At 39.7% G+C, this 15,907-nt stretch overlaps 1 protein-coding gene and 1 pseudogene across 1 annotated transcript; both read left to right on the forward strand.

Moving 5' to 3' along the window:
• Window positions 1–1,984: 1,984 nt before the first annotated feature.
• Window positions 1,985–2,562, forward strand: LOC124284748. Its single transcript, XM_046720853.1, has 2 exons — window positions 1,985–2,212; window positions 2,380–2,562. The coding sequence occupies exons 1-2, from the start codon at window positions 1,985–1,987 to the stop codon at window positions 2,560–2,562; spliced, it is 411 nt and encodes a 136-aa protein (XP_046576809.1).
• Window positions 2,563–11,623: 9,061 nt separating this feature from the next.
• Window positions 11,624–15,903, forward strand: LOC124284749 (annotated as a pseudogene).
• The last annotated feature ends 4 nt before the right edge of the window (window positions 15,904–15,907 follow it).

Here is a 15,907-nt window from a genome sequence, read left to right on the forward strand (position 1 = left end):
GGGCGACCAGTAGAGCACAGCCGTGTCAGTGAGTGGACAGACGATTTGTAATTGGCTGCACAGAACCATCTGCATGTCCACGTGTGATCCCACGATTGGCGGACCGTCATATTAGACATATCTAATTAGTCGTTGTTAAGGTTTATACCCGGACTGTCGACAACAACATATAATCCGTTCAAATTACTTGTCGACAGTCCGGGGAAAGGGAGATGATGTTCTACATGAGTGACTTCACGCCCTGTGTTCTGGAAATTAACAAACCAATTAAAACAGAGTGATATATATAGAAGACAATATATTTATTTAGTGAGGTGAGGTGAAATTTGGTTTAACGTCGTGCTTGAGAATATTTCGATCATATGACGACGTGCATGCGTGTTTATGTGTATGTGTGACTGCTTGTACTAGCCCAGACTGAAGCTAGTTTTATAGTGCTAGCCCACTGAGATACCATGCCGCAGTGAAGCATGAATACCCCACCCAGGCACATTATACTGACTCCGAGCCGACCAGTCCTTGTTGTACGCAAATATGCCGAGCGCAAGGCAGAGACCAACAAGTACCATATTTTAACGTCTTTTGGTATGACACGGTCGGGGATCGAACCCGCGACCTTCCGCTCTCCGGGCGGACGCTGTAACCACTACACCACGGATAACAACATGTATATGTCATATGTCACACTATATAACATATTTGTATATATATATATCAGAAATCTCACACAATATATGTATGTGTGTGTGTGTGTGTGTGTGTGTGTGTGTGTGTGTGTGTATTTTAGAAATAAGTGATTTCAGCATGTGTATAAGCAATGAATATATAAAAGATGAGTTCAGATATTTCTTCTTGCCAAAACTCCTTTATATCTGCACTTAAGTAATCTGTTATGTTCAGCCAAGATGAAACAACTCTGACACATGGTCTGTGTAGTTCAAACCAGTAAGTCTGTAGGCAAGAAGGACCGAATCCTAGCATCGATGATTCGGTAGCGACGTCTACGGACGGGTTCTCTGCTGAAATTACAAATTATTTTGTGATATTGGGAGTAGAAGGATTATCGAAATGCTATACAAATATGTAATATTGTGTGACATATGATACATGCATGATACATGCATGTTGTTATATTGACTGAATAATTATATTGTCTACTATATATATCACACTCTGTTTTAATTGGTTTGTTCATCATTCATTCTGTTTTTCTGCGCTTGGAGCTGGTCACGTTGAACGCCCCGCACCGATCGCCGTCTCAATCCATAACCACAAAGCTGGCTTCGCTCCCTCTAACCTCCTCCTCTCTACCGACCACAGCCGACTGACTACAAATCAACACATCCTACCGGTCACTACACCGTGGCCCTCCAGGGCCAGGAAACACGCAAGTGTTACCTGTGAAACCTTGACTATCATTGACTCATAAATCATCCGAACTGTAGCTCGCTACCTTATCAAACCTTTTTCTCTCATCTCATTTGTATATATGCTTTCTCCTGTAAATTTGTTTGTATTTTCATTTGTATATTGTGCCCACATTCATTGTGTACTCTATCCCGGCCCCACCCAATCCCACCCCCTTCCCCACTATGGCCTCCCCACCCCTCCCGGCCTCACTATTCTCCACTCCAACAAAGAGTTCCCACCCCTTACCTCCCCAATTCAAATGGACCCCATCCCCATAAACTTCGGAATCGACATTGATTCCCTACTCCCATAACATCTATAGGTGTCGTACCTGGAAGTAGACATTTGTTATTACAGTAAAATCCTTTGATAGGTAGAACTCACTAGTTCTAACTATGAACATAGTTGCTGATATGAACTCACTAGTTAAATGACAAATAACACAATTATGATTATTTGATTGATATCAACTCACAAATTAACTATATTATTTAAGAAAATTTAGATTGATTGATATAAACTCACACTGGGTATATATCATGGTAATTCCACCAAGAATCTATCACTGTCAAAAATGGCAAACCAGCAGTTAGACTATAAGTTTCTCCCGACTTCACGTGGTGGACGTTATCTAGTTGTTGAAGGCTTTGTGTTTCGATTGAATCGAAGACGCAACGATGCTTCATGGGCATCTTGGAGATGCCAGGAGAAGACATGTGCTGCGACTGTCTCTACTGTGAACGACATCATCACCAAGCATCCCAGCCCACATAACCATGGACCTGTCCATAATGAGATAAAGGTATGTTGTGCGTAAATGTATCTATAAATTATAATATTAAAATGGTATAAAGCTCTGCTACATTTGTTCATTATTTGCACAATTTTAGACAAATGTGCTCGAAAAGCACTTCATTAGATTTATGCAGCCATAACATTACATTAATTTTGGTTATATCTTATTTACAGGTCAGAGAGACACTGGACAGGATGAAGATGGTGGCCAAGTCATCTCTGGGTCCGATACCGACGCTGTACAACGAGGTTCTGGCCTCAGTGAGCGATGGTCCTTGGACGGAAGAGAACAGGTCGCTGCTGGGAGGAAACCGCCACCAAAAAGGAGGAAGTACATCCATGTCAACTCAAGACTAGAGACTCTGAAGCAAGAACTCCGAGATGGTGCCATGAGTGTCATGGTTTACGCTGATGCCGTGTCGCATCTAATGAAGTTACAGTGAACTGACATTTAGTGTGTGACTTTGAAGTGTGATGCAGTAGACCTAGTGCTAAGTACTGAATGCAATGTTAATCATGCTTTGTGTATATTATTATTTAATTTATGTATGTAATATTAATGTAATTTTGTTTTTACCTTGGGAATGGTTTGTGGATGTATTCCATCTATTTACCAGTTAACATTTTTGTATGACCCATGTGGTTGAAATAACATAGAACCTCCATTGTTCTCTGGAGGCAGTGGACTTGAAAATCCTTACATGCTCCACTGGTTTGTTGTTTTAAACATCACAAATGTCTACTTCCAGGTATGTAACCCATCTATACAGGGAGTCATCTACATAGACACAAGGGAAACGGAAACAGACATCAAAGACTACATTGACATCGCAAACACCATCCCAAACCAACCCAAAATCACCAACTTCAGAGCAATCAACAACAGACAACCCACCACCTATAACCCTAACACACAAACAACCTTCCTTACATTCGAAACCACTACTCTTCCCATCCACATTATATCTGGCGCCCTTACTTACAAAGTACACCCAACACGCAAAAACCCACAACAATGCAAATACTGTTTTTCATACTCACACATCTCAGATTCATGCAAGCTCCCCATGCTATGTCCAAAATGCGGGTCGGACACACACACACTAGATGAATGTCGCCAACAAAAATACTGCATTCACTGCGACCCACCGGCCACACCGCTACACAAAACACATGTCCCATCAAACAAAAGCACATACTCAGGCACAACAAACACATTAAAAACACCGACCTGCCCAAACCAGCACGCCCAATACTCGCATACAACTCCATCCTCTCAGCCTCATCATCCTCCCCCTACACCTCCTCCTCCCCTAACTCGTCATTCTATTCACCCACCCCCACTCAAACCCACACGCCCTCCCCTGCTCGCAAATCCAACCCCCACCTCCACCTCCCCAAACCCGCCATAAACCACAACCATCTAAACAACCTCTCCTAGCAAACCCCCAAAAACCGGCGGCCCCACCATTCCAAAACCCCCTCCCAACTACAAACCACCCCTCCCAAGCAAACACGCCCCAAAACCCCGCACCCCACCATTCAAAACCGGTAACCCATCGCCCCTCCCCAACATTCCCCAACTCAAACCACCCACATCCCAACCCACAAACAAAACTCAAGATTTGATAATACTCACTACATTCATAGCCCCCAATACCATTTTACTCGGAGACTTCAACGCACATCACCCACTGTGGGGCACAGGCCAACACAGTCTCACTTCACTTAATGACAACCAGCCCACCCGTTACCCTCTTTCCCACCTCCACTCACCCACAGCCATAGACATCACATTCACCACCCCCAAACTAACACAAGCTTGCATCTGGGAGGTACACAACGACACCTGGGGCAGCGACCACTGCCCCATTAAAATCACTATAACTTCACACATCCTCACCAACCACCACTCCTCCACCCACACCTACAGAAACCAGATACAACATTAACTCTAAATCGCGCCCAGACCTCATACACAATATAGTAATCCGAACAGACTCACTGCACGCTCAAACAACAATATCACATTCACATGGATACCCAGCCACTCAAACATCACAGGAAACGACACCGCAGACACCGCAGACAAACTCGTCACATCCCATATATCACCAAATCTCAGTTTCCACACATCCAAATCAGAAATAAAAAAACTCATTAAAACTAACATATCAAATACAAGCTTTCAACACAAAATCAACCTGAGTCACCTCCATTATAAAATCTCCAATAAGAAAAATCCCCACATATTCAAATATCAAAGATATCATAGACACAGCAATAACCAGACTAATAACGGGCATCACAAACTTAAATTACACACTCTATAAAGAAAACAGACACCCGGATGGACTATGTACACATTGCAACACCCATGAAGACATAAACCACATATTCACACATTGCCAGCTGCAACAAACAAACATTAAGCAATTACACAGCAACATTCCCACGAAATACCACAATAACACACACCTCCTTCTCAACCCCCACAATCCGCCCAATATCTCCCATGCCATAGCCACTTTCCTACAAAACTCTAACCTACTCCATAAAATTTAGAACCTCCCAAACAAACCCTCTCATTACCACTCACTTCTAGCTTACATATTTAGATCAGGCGCCAAAATCCATACTATCATTCTATCACCAGCACATGCCTATACATTTAGACCTGGGAGTCAATTTCATTCATCCATAGTGCTCTAAATCCGCTACGAGGTCCGCGCCCACCCCCAACCAATCACACTCCACTAAAATTGTAAACAAAGCAGTCCAACCTCTCTAACACAAGGTCAAGGCCACCCACCCCCGCCAGCTTACCTGCAATCTTCACCAAGCAGCCCCTTACCCACAGAATATACATACTCCTTCAGCAGACGAAGAATATACATACTTTTTTAGCAGATGAAGAATATAATACTCCTTCAGCAGATGAAGAATATACATACTCCTTCAGCAGATGAATAATATACATACTCCTTCAGCAGATGAAGAATAGACATACTCCTTCAGCAGATGAAGAATATACATACTCCTTCAGCAGATGAAAAATATACATACTCCTTCAGCAGATGAAGAATAGACATACTCCTTCAGCAGATGAAGAAAAGACATACTCCTTCAGCAGAAGAAGAATATACATACTCCTTCAGCAGAAGAAGAACATACATACTCCTTCAGCAGATGAAGAATATACATACTCCTTCAGCAGATGAAGAATAGACATACTCCTTCAGCAGAAGAAGAATAGACATACTCCTTCAGCAGATGAAGAATAGACATACTCCTTCAGCAGAAGAAGAATATACATACTCCTTCAGCAGATGAAGAATAGACATACTCCTTCAGGGGATGAAGAATATACATACTCCTTCAGCAGATGAAGAATAGACATACTTCTTCAGCAGAAGAAGAACATACATACTCCTTCAGCAGAAGAAGAATATACATACTCCTTCAGCAGAAGAAGAATATACATACTCCTTCAGCAGAAGAAGAATATACATACTCCTTCAGCAGAAGAAGAATATACATACTCCTTCAGCAGAAGAAGAACATACATACTCCTTCAGCAGAAGAAGAAATATACATACTCCTTCAGGAGATGAAGAATAGACATACTCCTTCAGGAGATGAAGAATATACATACTCCTTCAGCAGATGAAGAATATACATGATATTGTGACTTCGACCCCCACCTCGCTGCCACGAGAGAAATTGTTATGTTATACGCTATGTCATGCAAAATCCTATTGGCCATCAATAAAATACATATTTTACTACCAGTAGAAAGTAGTTTTGACTTTGTAACTCGGTGAAAACAAACATAAATACCATTTATCCTCAGACTGGCGGATGTTCCCGATAGGGCGCCGCCGTTTTTAAAAATAAAAAAATCTGTTAGAATTAATGAGATTATAGTTTGTTTTCATCAAGTTAGAAAATCAAGACTACTTTCTACTCGTAGTTAAATATGTATTGGAATCATAACCAAACGGATTTTGCATGACACAACTTATAACATAACGATTTCTTCCACGGAAGCGAGGTTGGGGTCGAAGTCATAATACTGCGCGGTACATTTCTTGCTATGGTTAATGTCCACTCACCAGTATGTAGATACTAGTCAATGTGCGTCTTTATATTTGGTCTTATAATCCTAATTAGTTTATTATCATACTTGTATGCATTTTGAAACTAAATAAAAAGCAGACGATCTGCTGATACTTATAGTGAATTTATAACAGAACTGTAATATCTAGACATTTTATAGTTTTCCAATGTGAATCATAATTCGCACACACACCCTAGTGCATGTTGTCTGTCTCATTACACTTCACGGCGAAAACAATGATTCTGTTGAATGCTGCGACAAATTAATAAAAACAAAATGCAAATATTAAAATTAAAACAGATTAAAGTTATAGGAACAATATCAGGCCATTACCTTCGATGAATGTATCCATCAATATCCACAAAACTGTTCCAAATGATGTGTCTTTTAACAGTTTAATATACAAAAAAGTGATAAATCTTTTCAGGTATTGGTGTATAGTCTCATTGGTCACCCAAGATAGCACACCTGGAACTAATTGCATAATGTCCGCCTTTCTTTAAAAACAATAATTTAGTTAGTCAATAATGGGCAATCAATCAATGTATTGTCGGTTAATCCTTTGAAAGAAGGACGTTGTTTTTACGCAGACACCGACACGACAGAGTGTATTCAGTATAGATTAGTAAATCTACATGCATAAACACTACCTTTTGACAATTCCGCGGTGTAAGATACAAGTAATTAATCAATCAGCGTGTTATCGGTTAATCCTTTGATCGATGTTTATAATGTTGAATATTTACTCCAGACACAAGAAATGCCAAATGGGAACCTTTGTCGGGTAATCTAAGTGTGTTACCACTAAATATACCTGTTATAAATTCATTAACTGACCATCAAGTGAATGATGACAAATAACATGTGTAGGTTTATACCACCTAACACGGGTTACAACAAGGGAGTATTAATTGCTGTATTGCATGTGAAAACTTATGGGCCGACACTGTTTTGAGAATACAAACAGATTTTTACATGACATGATTAAATATCGAGGTAAAAAAACACAGAAATGGGATCAATTTGGATTAGTCATTATACAAATAAGGCCTAACGACACCAATCGATTTTGACAGAATCGTCTATGAAAACAAGTTGTAACTCGGAAACTAGGCAAAGCAGGAGACAAAATTAAATGACAGTAGATTGTGAGAACATATAGTTTTCATTTTCCACAACAACTGTCACGATTTCAGGTTTATACAAGCCTGTAAACAAGATAATTTAACCGCTAAAATGTAGATGAATTCTGCATCGGCCCTCAAAGCTATTCCTCATATGACGTCACAGAGGCGCGCCGCTGTGATTGGTTGAAATTTCGTTCGAAGTAATGAAAAACATTCTCACACCCATGGCCACATTGACATGATGCGTCATATTTTGAATATTTATTCTAAATAAATCGTAATTAAGTGCACTCGTCATATATCTTAATATTGTGTGCAAAACATATAACTTCTTTATTCCATATGAATAATATTTAGGTTCACATTTGTCTTTATTTGATTTATATGATACAACAGTGTCGCAATTTCTAATAGCTAAGCTGATGTTTTCAATATGATGATGCCGACACCCGTTAGACTAGAAGGTTAAACCGAAATGTTTATTGAAATAAACTGTTTTTATATTGCCGCAATAAAAATTCAAATTACTGTCTTTTCGTCCATCTTTCAAAATAAATAATGTAGCTTCAGTTTGTTCCTGTGTTTTTATTTGGACTATTCTATTATAATGTGTAGGTAACAAGTAGTAGATAATCTGTTCACTGAACCGTAAATGTTGTTGTTTTAAGGTGTCTGCAAACTGGCTGTCTGCGTAATGGGAGGACACCCCTCAAGGCTGTGTCCTGTCTCCTGTCCTCTTCACACAATATATAAATGACTGTATATCTCTCATTTATCCACCAGTTTGAATTTCAAATTTGCTGATGACGCCGCTTTGGTTGGGTTTATTTGTCAATCGGAATTAGAGTATAGGAGAAATATTGATGGGTTTACTTCATGGTGCAAAGACAATTTCCTCACCCTGAACATAAACGAAACAAAGGAAATGATAATTGACTTCCGAAGCAAATAAACGAAAACAAAACAAACTGAAACATGTTTGTATTAATGGACAAGAAGTAGAAACAGTAGAAGAGTATAAATATCTGGGTACTATCAGGGCCGGGTGGGCGAGCTGGCTAAGGTGCCAGGCTAGTGATCAAGCGAGCTTGAGGTGTCGGGATGGAGCCAACCTCTGACCGGGCGTAACAACCTCGGAGTCAACTTTGTGTGCAGTGTTGACACAACCCCTAGTGTACAGTACACATCCCTGTGCACTTAATAGAAGCCACGAATCTGTTGGTATATGACCAGATGGTAGCCACATGAATACGTGCAAACACCAAGTTGCGGGTACAGCAACGGGCAGTGAACTTGGACAAAGTACTGTGACTATGTGTCCCAGTCCACCCAGCTGTGAATGGGTACCTCGTTAGGATGAGAGGGCCACAATAACTCGGTGCGTCTAGTGGCTGCAAGAGTTTTTTGTATGGTCCCCAGGGAGTTGAAATTGATAACACGATGGGCCGTTGAGACTGAATATTAACACCTTCCAACCATATTGCATGAAGTCCCTAACCCCTCAGGTAAGAATGCATCATACCAGATACCATTTATTCGCAGCTTTAGTCATTTTATTTTTATATTTTAGAATTATTTTGAGTGGTTTAGGGTTAATATGATATGTTGGTGTCGGGTGAACCCTGTCAAAGAAATCCTTAAAAATAAGATGAAAATTGACGAGGTGGCTGATTAGATTCCAGTTAGTGTACTTAATGTCTCCAACTTGAACGGGCCAACATTTGATCAATAATTGAAAGCCTAAATGGATATGTAATCGATAATCCTAATTCAACTTAGTACGTAACACGAGTTCTGATTGGTCAGTGCTGTAAATTTCCGTCTTTATAATCAGCATATACGGTCGCAATTTGAAACCGATTCACCAAAACGTTTGAGTGTACCCCTACACTACAGTGTTTTTCAGGGCATTATCATATGCAGAAACCCTAGGTATTCAATTAACTCCACTATTAAAGCTACATGGATGTAATACATATACTGACTGACTGAGTTTAGTTTTACGCCGCTTTTAGCAATATTCCAGCAATATCACGGCGGGGGGACACCAGAAATGGGCTTAACACATTGTGCCCAAGTGGGGAATCGAACCCGGGTCTTCGGCGTGACGACCCAACGCTTTAACCATTAGGCTACCCCACCGCCCCTAATACATATAATATATGTGTTACAAAATGTCAAAACAGTATCATAAATTTAATTTAAAGTTGACTTCAAACAATTTGCAACGGGCTGTTGACCCAACACTGCTAGGTCATGGAACAAGATTTATGACGTCATTATGGAGCGTGACGTCATCCGCTGTGAGTGTACTGGCGGAGGTCAGTACAAAAGCGAAATGTAAACAGAGATAAGCACTTCGGTAAGAATGCATTATACAGGAGTTTTCCGCCATATTCTATTATCCGCAACTTCGCCAATTTATGTTATTGTTTAGGATTATTTTGAGGGGTAGTGCATATGCATTACACCGGACACCTGCCTACCATATTGGATTAGGTCCCTAACTCTAAACGCCTCAGGTAAGAATGCATTACACAGCCTCACAGGACCCTTGGAAAGATTTCCGCCCATAACCCCCGTATTTTCTTTAAATCATTCTATGCCTACGAATATAGGCCTATCTTGTTTGGGGTGGGTTTCAATAAAAAAAACTAACGATAAACCCTAACCTAAACCAACCCTAAACCCCGAAATAATCCTAGTAAACTGAATGCATTTCACGCGGGTGATACAGATGGAACTGTTACCGGACCCTTTCCGCCATATTCTATTATTCGCAGCTTCAGTCAATTTTCATGAAAGCCTTCACCGAGTATTCACCGGACAACCCGCTTCCAAGCTGCGTGAACCTATTTCACTGCGCATGTGCTATGAGCGCAGCACCATACCGAAAGGTATCAGAATCTGCAAAGTTGTGTTTTACGTTGCATGTGACCTTTAATTAAGTTCAAGATAATTCGCTCAAAGCATTTCATGATTATTGGAGTGAGAGGCACTGGGCGGTAGTCATTAAGTAGAGGGTAATGTCCGAGTAACTCTCCATTCCTTAAAAATAATGGAGCCGAGGCCCCGGAGGGGCCGAGGCACATTATTTTTAAGGAATGGAGAGTTACGAGGATATTACCCTACTTAAATTACATTCGAAGTATTGGGCATATTTCTGTTTTCAAAAGTAAATGTCAAAATGACAAAATGAAGGTTTTATTTTGAAACTGGTACACATCGCTCCATTCCTGAAAAGTAATGGAGCGAACAGACAATGGAATGACGTCACAAATGTAATTTAATTATTGGGAACGGGGATTATATGCGAGCAGAGACCATATAATAGACCATATAATAGATCTATAATATGGTCTCTGGTGCGAGGTTTTCCATATTGTTGGTATATGATGGTCGTCGATAGACATCTGGAAGATCACTCTGTATATCCCGCACAACTGTTCACAACATTCTCGTAATGCAATGCCAGGTATTCCATCAGGGCCGATTGATTTCCGAATATTAATCTTCCTAAATGTTAGCATCACATCAAGGTCGGTGATAACTAAAATATCATCTTCTGGTAGGCTTTGAATGAAGGCATTTCTTGTCTGAGAGAAGTTAGCACAACATCTTTCCATATCCAGTAGGAAGCATAAATATAAACTGTGTATATATTATTTTTCCCGATCATGGCGATATGATCCGAAATTTCGTTACAAAGACAACCATACATGTCGTTAAAAAAAACACGTTTAAAACTTGTTTCCCCACGAAAGGTTCTGTTACTGGATCTAAAATCTCTCAAGTGTTTAATGATAACAGTTTTAACTATCAAATAATTTCACAAGTTATAAAAGTTACCAACTATAAAATTTATTTTATACAATAGACCATTTCTAACAGTAAATACAATACGCAATCACGCTGCCAGAGTTGTATTCTACAACTGATAAATTAACAGCACAATTTTTGTTAAAAGAGTGGAAAAAGCAGGATTTTACGAGCGCTTTCATCAGAAGTATGCCTCCGGCATACCGGGTGTAAACTACATTTTATTCAAAATTTATCTTCTGATCGGCAGAGATGCCACCATCCATTTCTGAATAAATGGGCTTTCTTCTTCAACCGTTCTCCGAAGAATCCTCGATCTCCGTTAGTTTCTATTGTGACGTGATCTCCGTTATTTTCTATTGCGACCTGACCCTAGATACGAAACCTTCACAAGGCCTTGTTATGACGTCACAACATGGCGGCGCCCATGTCGAGACGTAGCTTACACGAAAAAGCACAAATCAAGACCCAAAGACGCTTAATAAACTACGCCACATCAGGTAGACCGATGGAACATCATGAAGAGAAGGCTTGCATCTGTTTTACATAATAATTCCAACGGTATGAGCTCTCGCAATCTTAAGATCACAGCAAATTATATGTTAAAGTGCACTGGCACGGAACAACACCATATGCACAATGTAACTGATACCGCGGGAATTAGTATACAGACAAAATACGTCGTAATAGTAAACATATTTATACACTAATTATTATAGATTACCCTGTACATTACATATATTTAGATCTATATGTATGTGGAAAGAAGGCATTCATTTTGAATATGCAATATTTTTATGTAATCAAATTGGTCAAAGATACATTTGATTATGTTCACATGAAGACATATTTGAATGGTGTCCTCCCATTACGCAAACAGGCAGTTCGCAGGCGCCTTAAAACAACATTTACGGTTCAATGAACAGATTATCTACTGCTTGTTACCTACACATTATAATGGAATAGTCCAAATAAAAACGCCAGAAAGAAAAGTTGATATTCATGAACATTTTGGTTTAACCAGGGATAATCTACAACGTTATATAGTCTCCGTGGTATATTTTATCAGCAGTTACGATGTAGAATAATATACCCTTAGCTATAAGAAACTGCAACTCTGTTGCATCATTTGAATTCTTATATCTACGTGAAAGAAAAATGTGTTTAATGATAGGGTGTGTCACTCCTTATTCTATCTGTCATCTAAATGATATAAATATATGGAAAGGCATTAATTTTGTACATGCAATAGTATTATGTAAATATATTGATGAAAGGCAGACCTAATTATGCTGACATGAAGAATTATTTCAATGCAGTGTGTTTTCAACTGGGTGTGCACATGAAAATATTGAGCAAAATGGAATAATGATCGAATATACTCATTGCTTTTAACCAAATTGTACACGCATCAAAGCAAGCCCCAATCATCAAATAGAGTGGTCTGACATCACCATTCTCTCTAACAAACAAACTGACTTCACTAAACGCAAGCTCACCGAAGCCATCCACATCAAACGCCAAAAGCCCACCATCAACCGAGACCAAGGATACTTCATTCCATCCGCCTATGATGCACTCATCCACCAAGCCCAATCTACTGTATAAACTCACTGTTGTATAAACATGTCATTATCATTTGTACATCATTGGCTTCTACGCCTGTCCTTTGTCTACTCTCTGGCTTCATCAGCCTTCTGCCTAGCCAATTATATTAATTATGTTGTTTTCTTTGTTACATCCAGTATATATACACTTCCCCCTTCTTCATGTCCCATTATGCTTGACAACGGTACAAGAATCTGTATCGAAACGTCGCACTCACGAATAAAAAGAAGTTGTTATCCATAAAGTTTGTTCTATATTGTACTTACCAACTTCTAAAATGCCACTCAAAGAAGAAATGTACACAGTGGTGTATATCACCTGTACGTCGCTTTGCAGGACATCTAATTGTTTTTGGTTTTGATTGGGATGATGTACTCGCCATAGCCCTTAAATATGTAACATAAGTAAAAGTATGGTAAACGTATCAACTGAATATAATCCATTGTGAGGCAACAGAGAGGATAATTATACATCCAACCGGTGACATTTTCAAAACCGGTTTTTGAAAATCACTCCGCAAAGTTGTTTATAGTGTGTTGTATGTGTGGGAAGACATTTATGCAGTATCAGGTTTGTTACCATGCTACGTGTCATACCATCACATTGTGTATGGTCTCTACCCTACTTGTTATAAGAGTGTGACAATCTTCCTTATGTTTTCAGTAAACACCATAACATCCACCGTTAAAGGTCACATGCAACGTAAAACACAACTTTGCAGATTCTGATACCTTTCGGTATGGACTTACCGAAACAAAGCGTCAAAAATGCAAATTCAACTTATAAAGTTGAAAAATAACGCGATGAAAAAAAACGCGCGAAATCGGAGTTCAAACGTTTCACTAATTTTCCCCAGACTTTTCTGGGGAATACGAGTTTCAACAGCTGGGCTGCGCTCATAGCACGTGCGCAGTGAAATAGGTTCGCGCAACTTGGAAGCGGGCTGTCTGGTGAATACTCGGTGAAGGCTTTGGTGTGAGCTACTTTATAATGTTTTGTTGATATCTCACAGGCGCGAGCTTTTTATATGTTATGACAGTAAATAAACTGTTTATATAATTTCATTTGTCTATTTCACCACACGTTCTTCTTACCGAGTCACTTTCTCAGTTAGATACTTAAAAGCAATGTCATTATTTAGCGTTGACACAATTTCTAACTGTGATATAGATATGTCGCTGTCACAGACAAAACTCAATGTCTTGTTTTATTGACACCTGTGTGTCTGCCTGCCTGTCTGCTAATGACAATAATCAATACACAACTGCGATCACTGACCACATGCAATTTGAACTTAACACCAATCAGGCTATACACCATAAACAAAACGCATTGATTTATGGCCCGAGTTTGGTCTCTGTCACATTATGTAATTACACAGACAGGCAGGTGTGATACTTGAAAACATGACATGTTATGATGTCTGTTGATTGCAAAATGTTATACACAAAAAAATGAGCATGTATTTACAAAACCCAACATCTCTATATATACACACACAATGAGCTGTGAAGGCGGCATCTGCTAATGAACCAGCCGTTACACTTGAGTGCACACCCACCCGCTCTGACTGGGTTCGGTATCCCGGCTGCTTCGTTTCGAGGGAGGTAAACCCAAGTACAAAATATTGCACTTTTGATCTGCGATTATACGCTTATAATTTTGTTCATTTGTTTTTTCATAATCAGCAATGCATATTATATGTCATGAAGAAGTGATAATTGTATTTTAATTATGTTTGATTTTTTGGTTGCATGTGACCTTTACTGAAGGAAGTTGAACGCAAGCCACAAAATCCTTTCTCTGTCATTGAAACAAATGAAATCTGTTGACAGGGTTTGCTGGACACCTTGGAAACAGGTGCTGTTAAGAAAGAACCACTTAATGGAACACTGGAATCATGCTGTCCCATGAAAGAATACATGAATGCAACCCTTCAAACAATTGAAACAATGGAAAGACCCGTTACTGGAACCCTGGTTCTGCTGACACACATGGAGATTCACAGTGGAATCAAACCTCACCAGTGCCTGGTGTGTGAGAAAACATTTACAGCCTCAAGTGACCTGCAGAAACACATGAGGGTTCACAGTGGAATCAAGCCTCATGAATGTGTTGAATGTGGGAAAAAAATTTACACAGTCAGGTAATCTGCAGAAACACATGAGGATGCATTCAGGAATCAAGCCTTATGAATGTGTTGAATGTGGGAAAGCATTTTCAGAATCAGGTAATCTGCAGAAACACATGAGGACTCACACAGGAATCAAGCCATATGCATGTGTTGAATGTGGGAAAACATTTACAGAATCAGGTAGTGTGCAGATACACATGAGGATTCACAGAGGAATCAAGCCTTATGAATGTGTTGAATGTGGGAAAGAATTTGCACAATCAGGTCATCTGCAGGGACACATGAGGATACACACAGGAATCAAGCCTCATGAATGTGTTGTATGTGGTAAAACATTTACAGAATCAGGTCATCTGAAGAACCACATGAGGACTCACACGGGAATCAAGCCTTATGCATGTGTTGAATGTGGGAAAAAATTTGCACGATCAGGTACTCTGCAGGGACACATGAGGATTCACACAGGAATCAAGCCTTATGAATGTCTTGAATGTGGGAAACAATTTGCACAATCAAGTCATCTGCAGAGACACATGACAATTCACAGTGGAATCAAGCCTCATCAGTGCATTGTGTGTGAGAAAACATTTATCCAATCAACTTACTTGCAGATACACATGAGGATTCACACAGGAACCAAGCCTTATAAATGTGTTGAATGTGGGAAAGCATTTACACGATCAGGTCATCTGCAGTCACACATGAGGACTCACTCAGGAATCAAGCCTTATGAATGTGTTGAATGTGGGAAAGAATTTGCACAATCAAGTCATCTGCAGGGACACATGAGGATACACACAGGAATCAAGCCTTATGAATGTGTTGAATGTGGGAAAAAATTTGCACAATCAAGTCATCTGCAGGGACACATGAGGACTCACACAGGAATCAAGC

Source organism: Haliotis rubra, unplaced genomic scaffold (genome assembly GCF_003918875.1).
Source record: "Haliotis rubra isolate DU_JTF1 unplaced genomic scaffold, ASM391887v1 Scf344, whole genome shotgun sequence".
Taxonomy (NCBI): Eukaryota; Metazoa; Mollusca; class Gastropoda; order Lepetellida; family Haliotidae; genus Haliotis; species Haliotis rubra.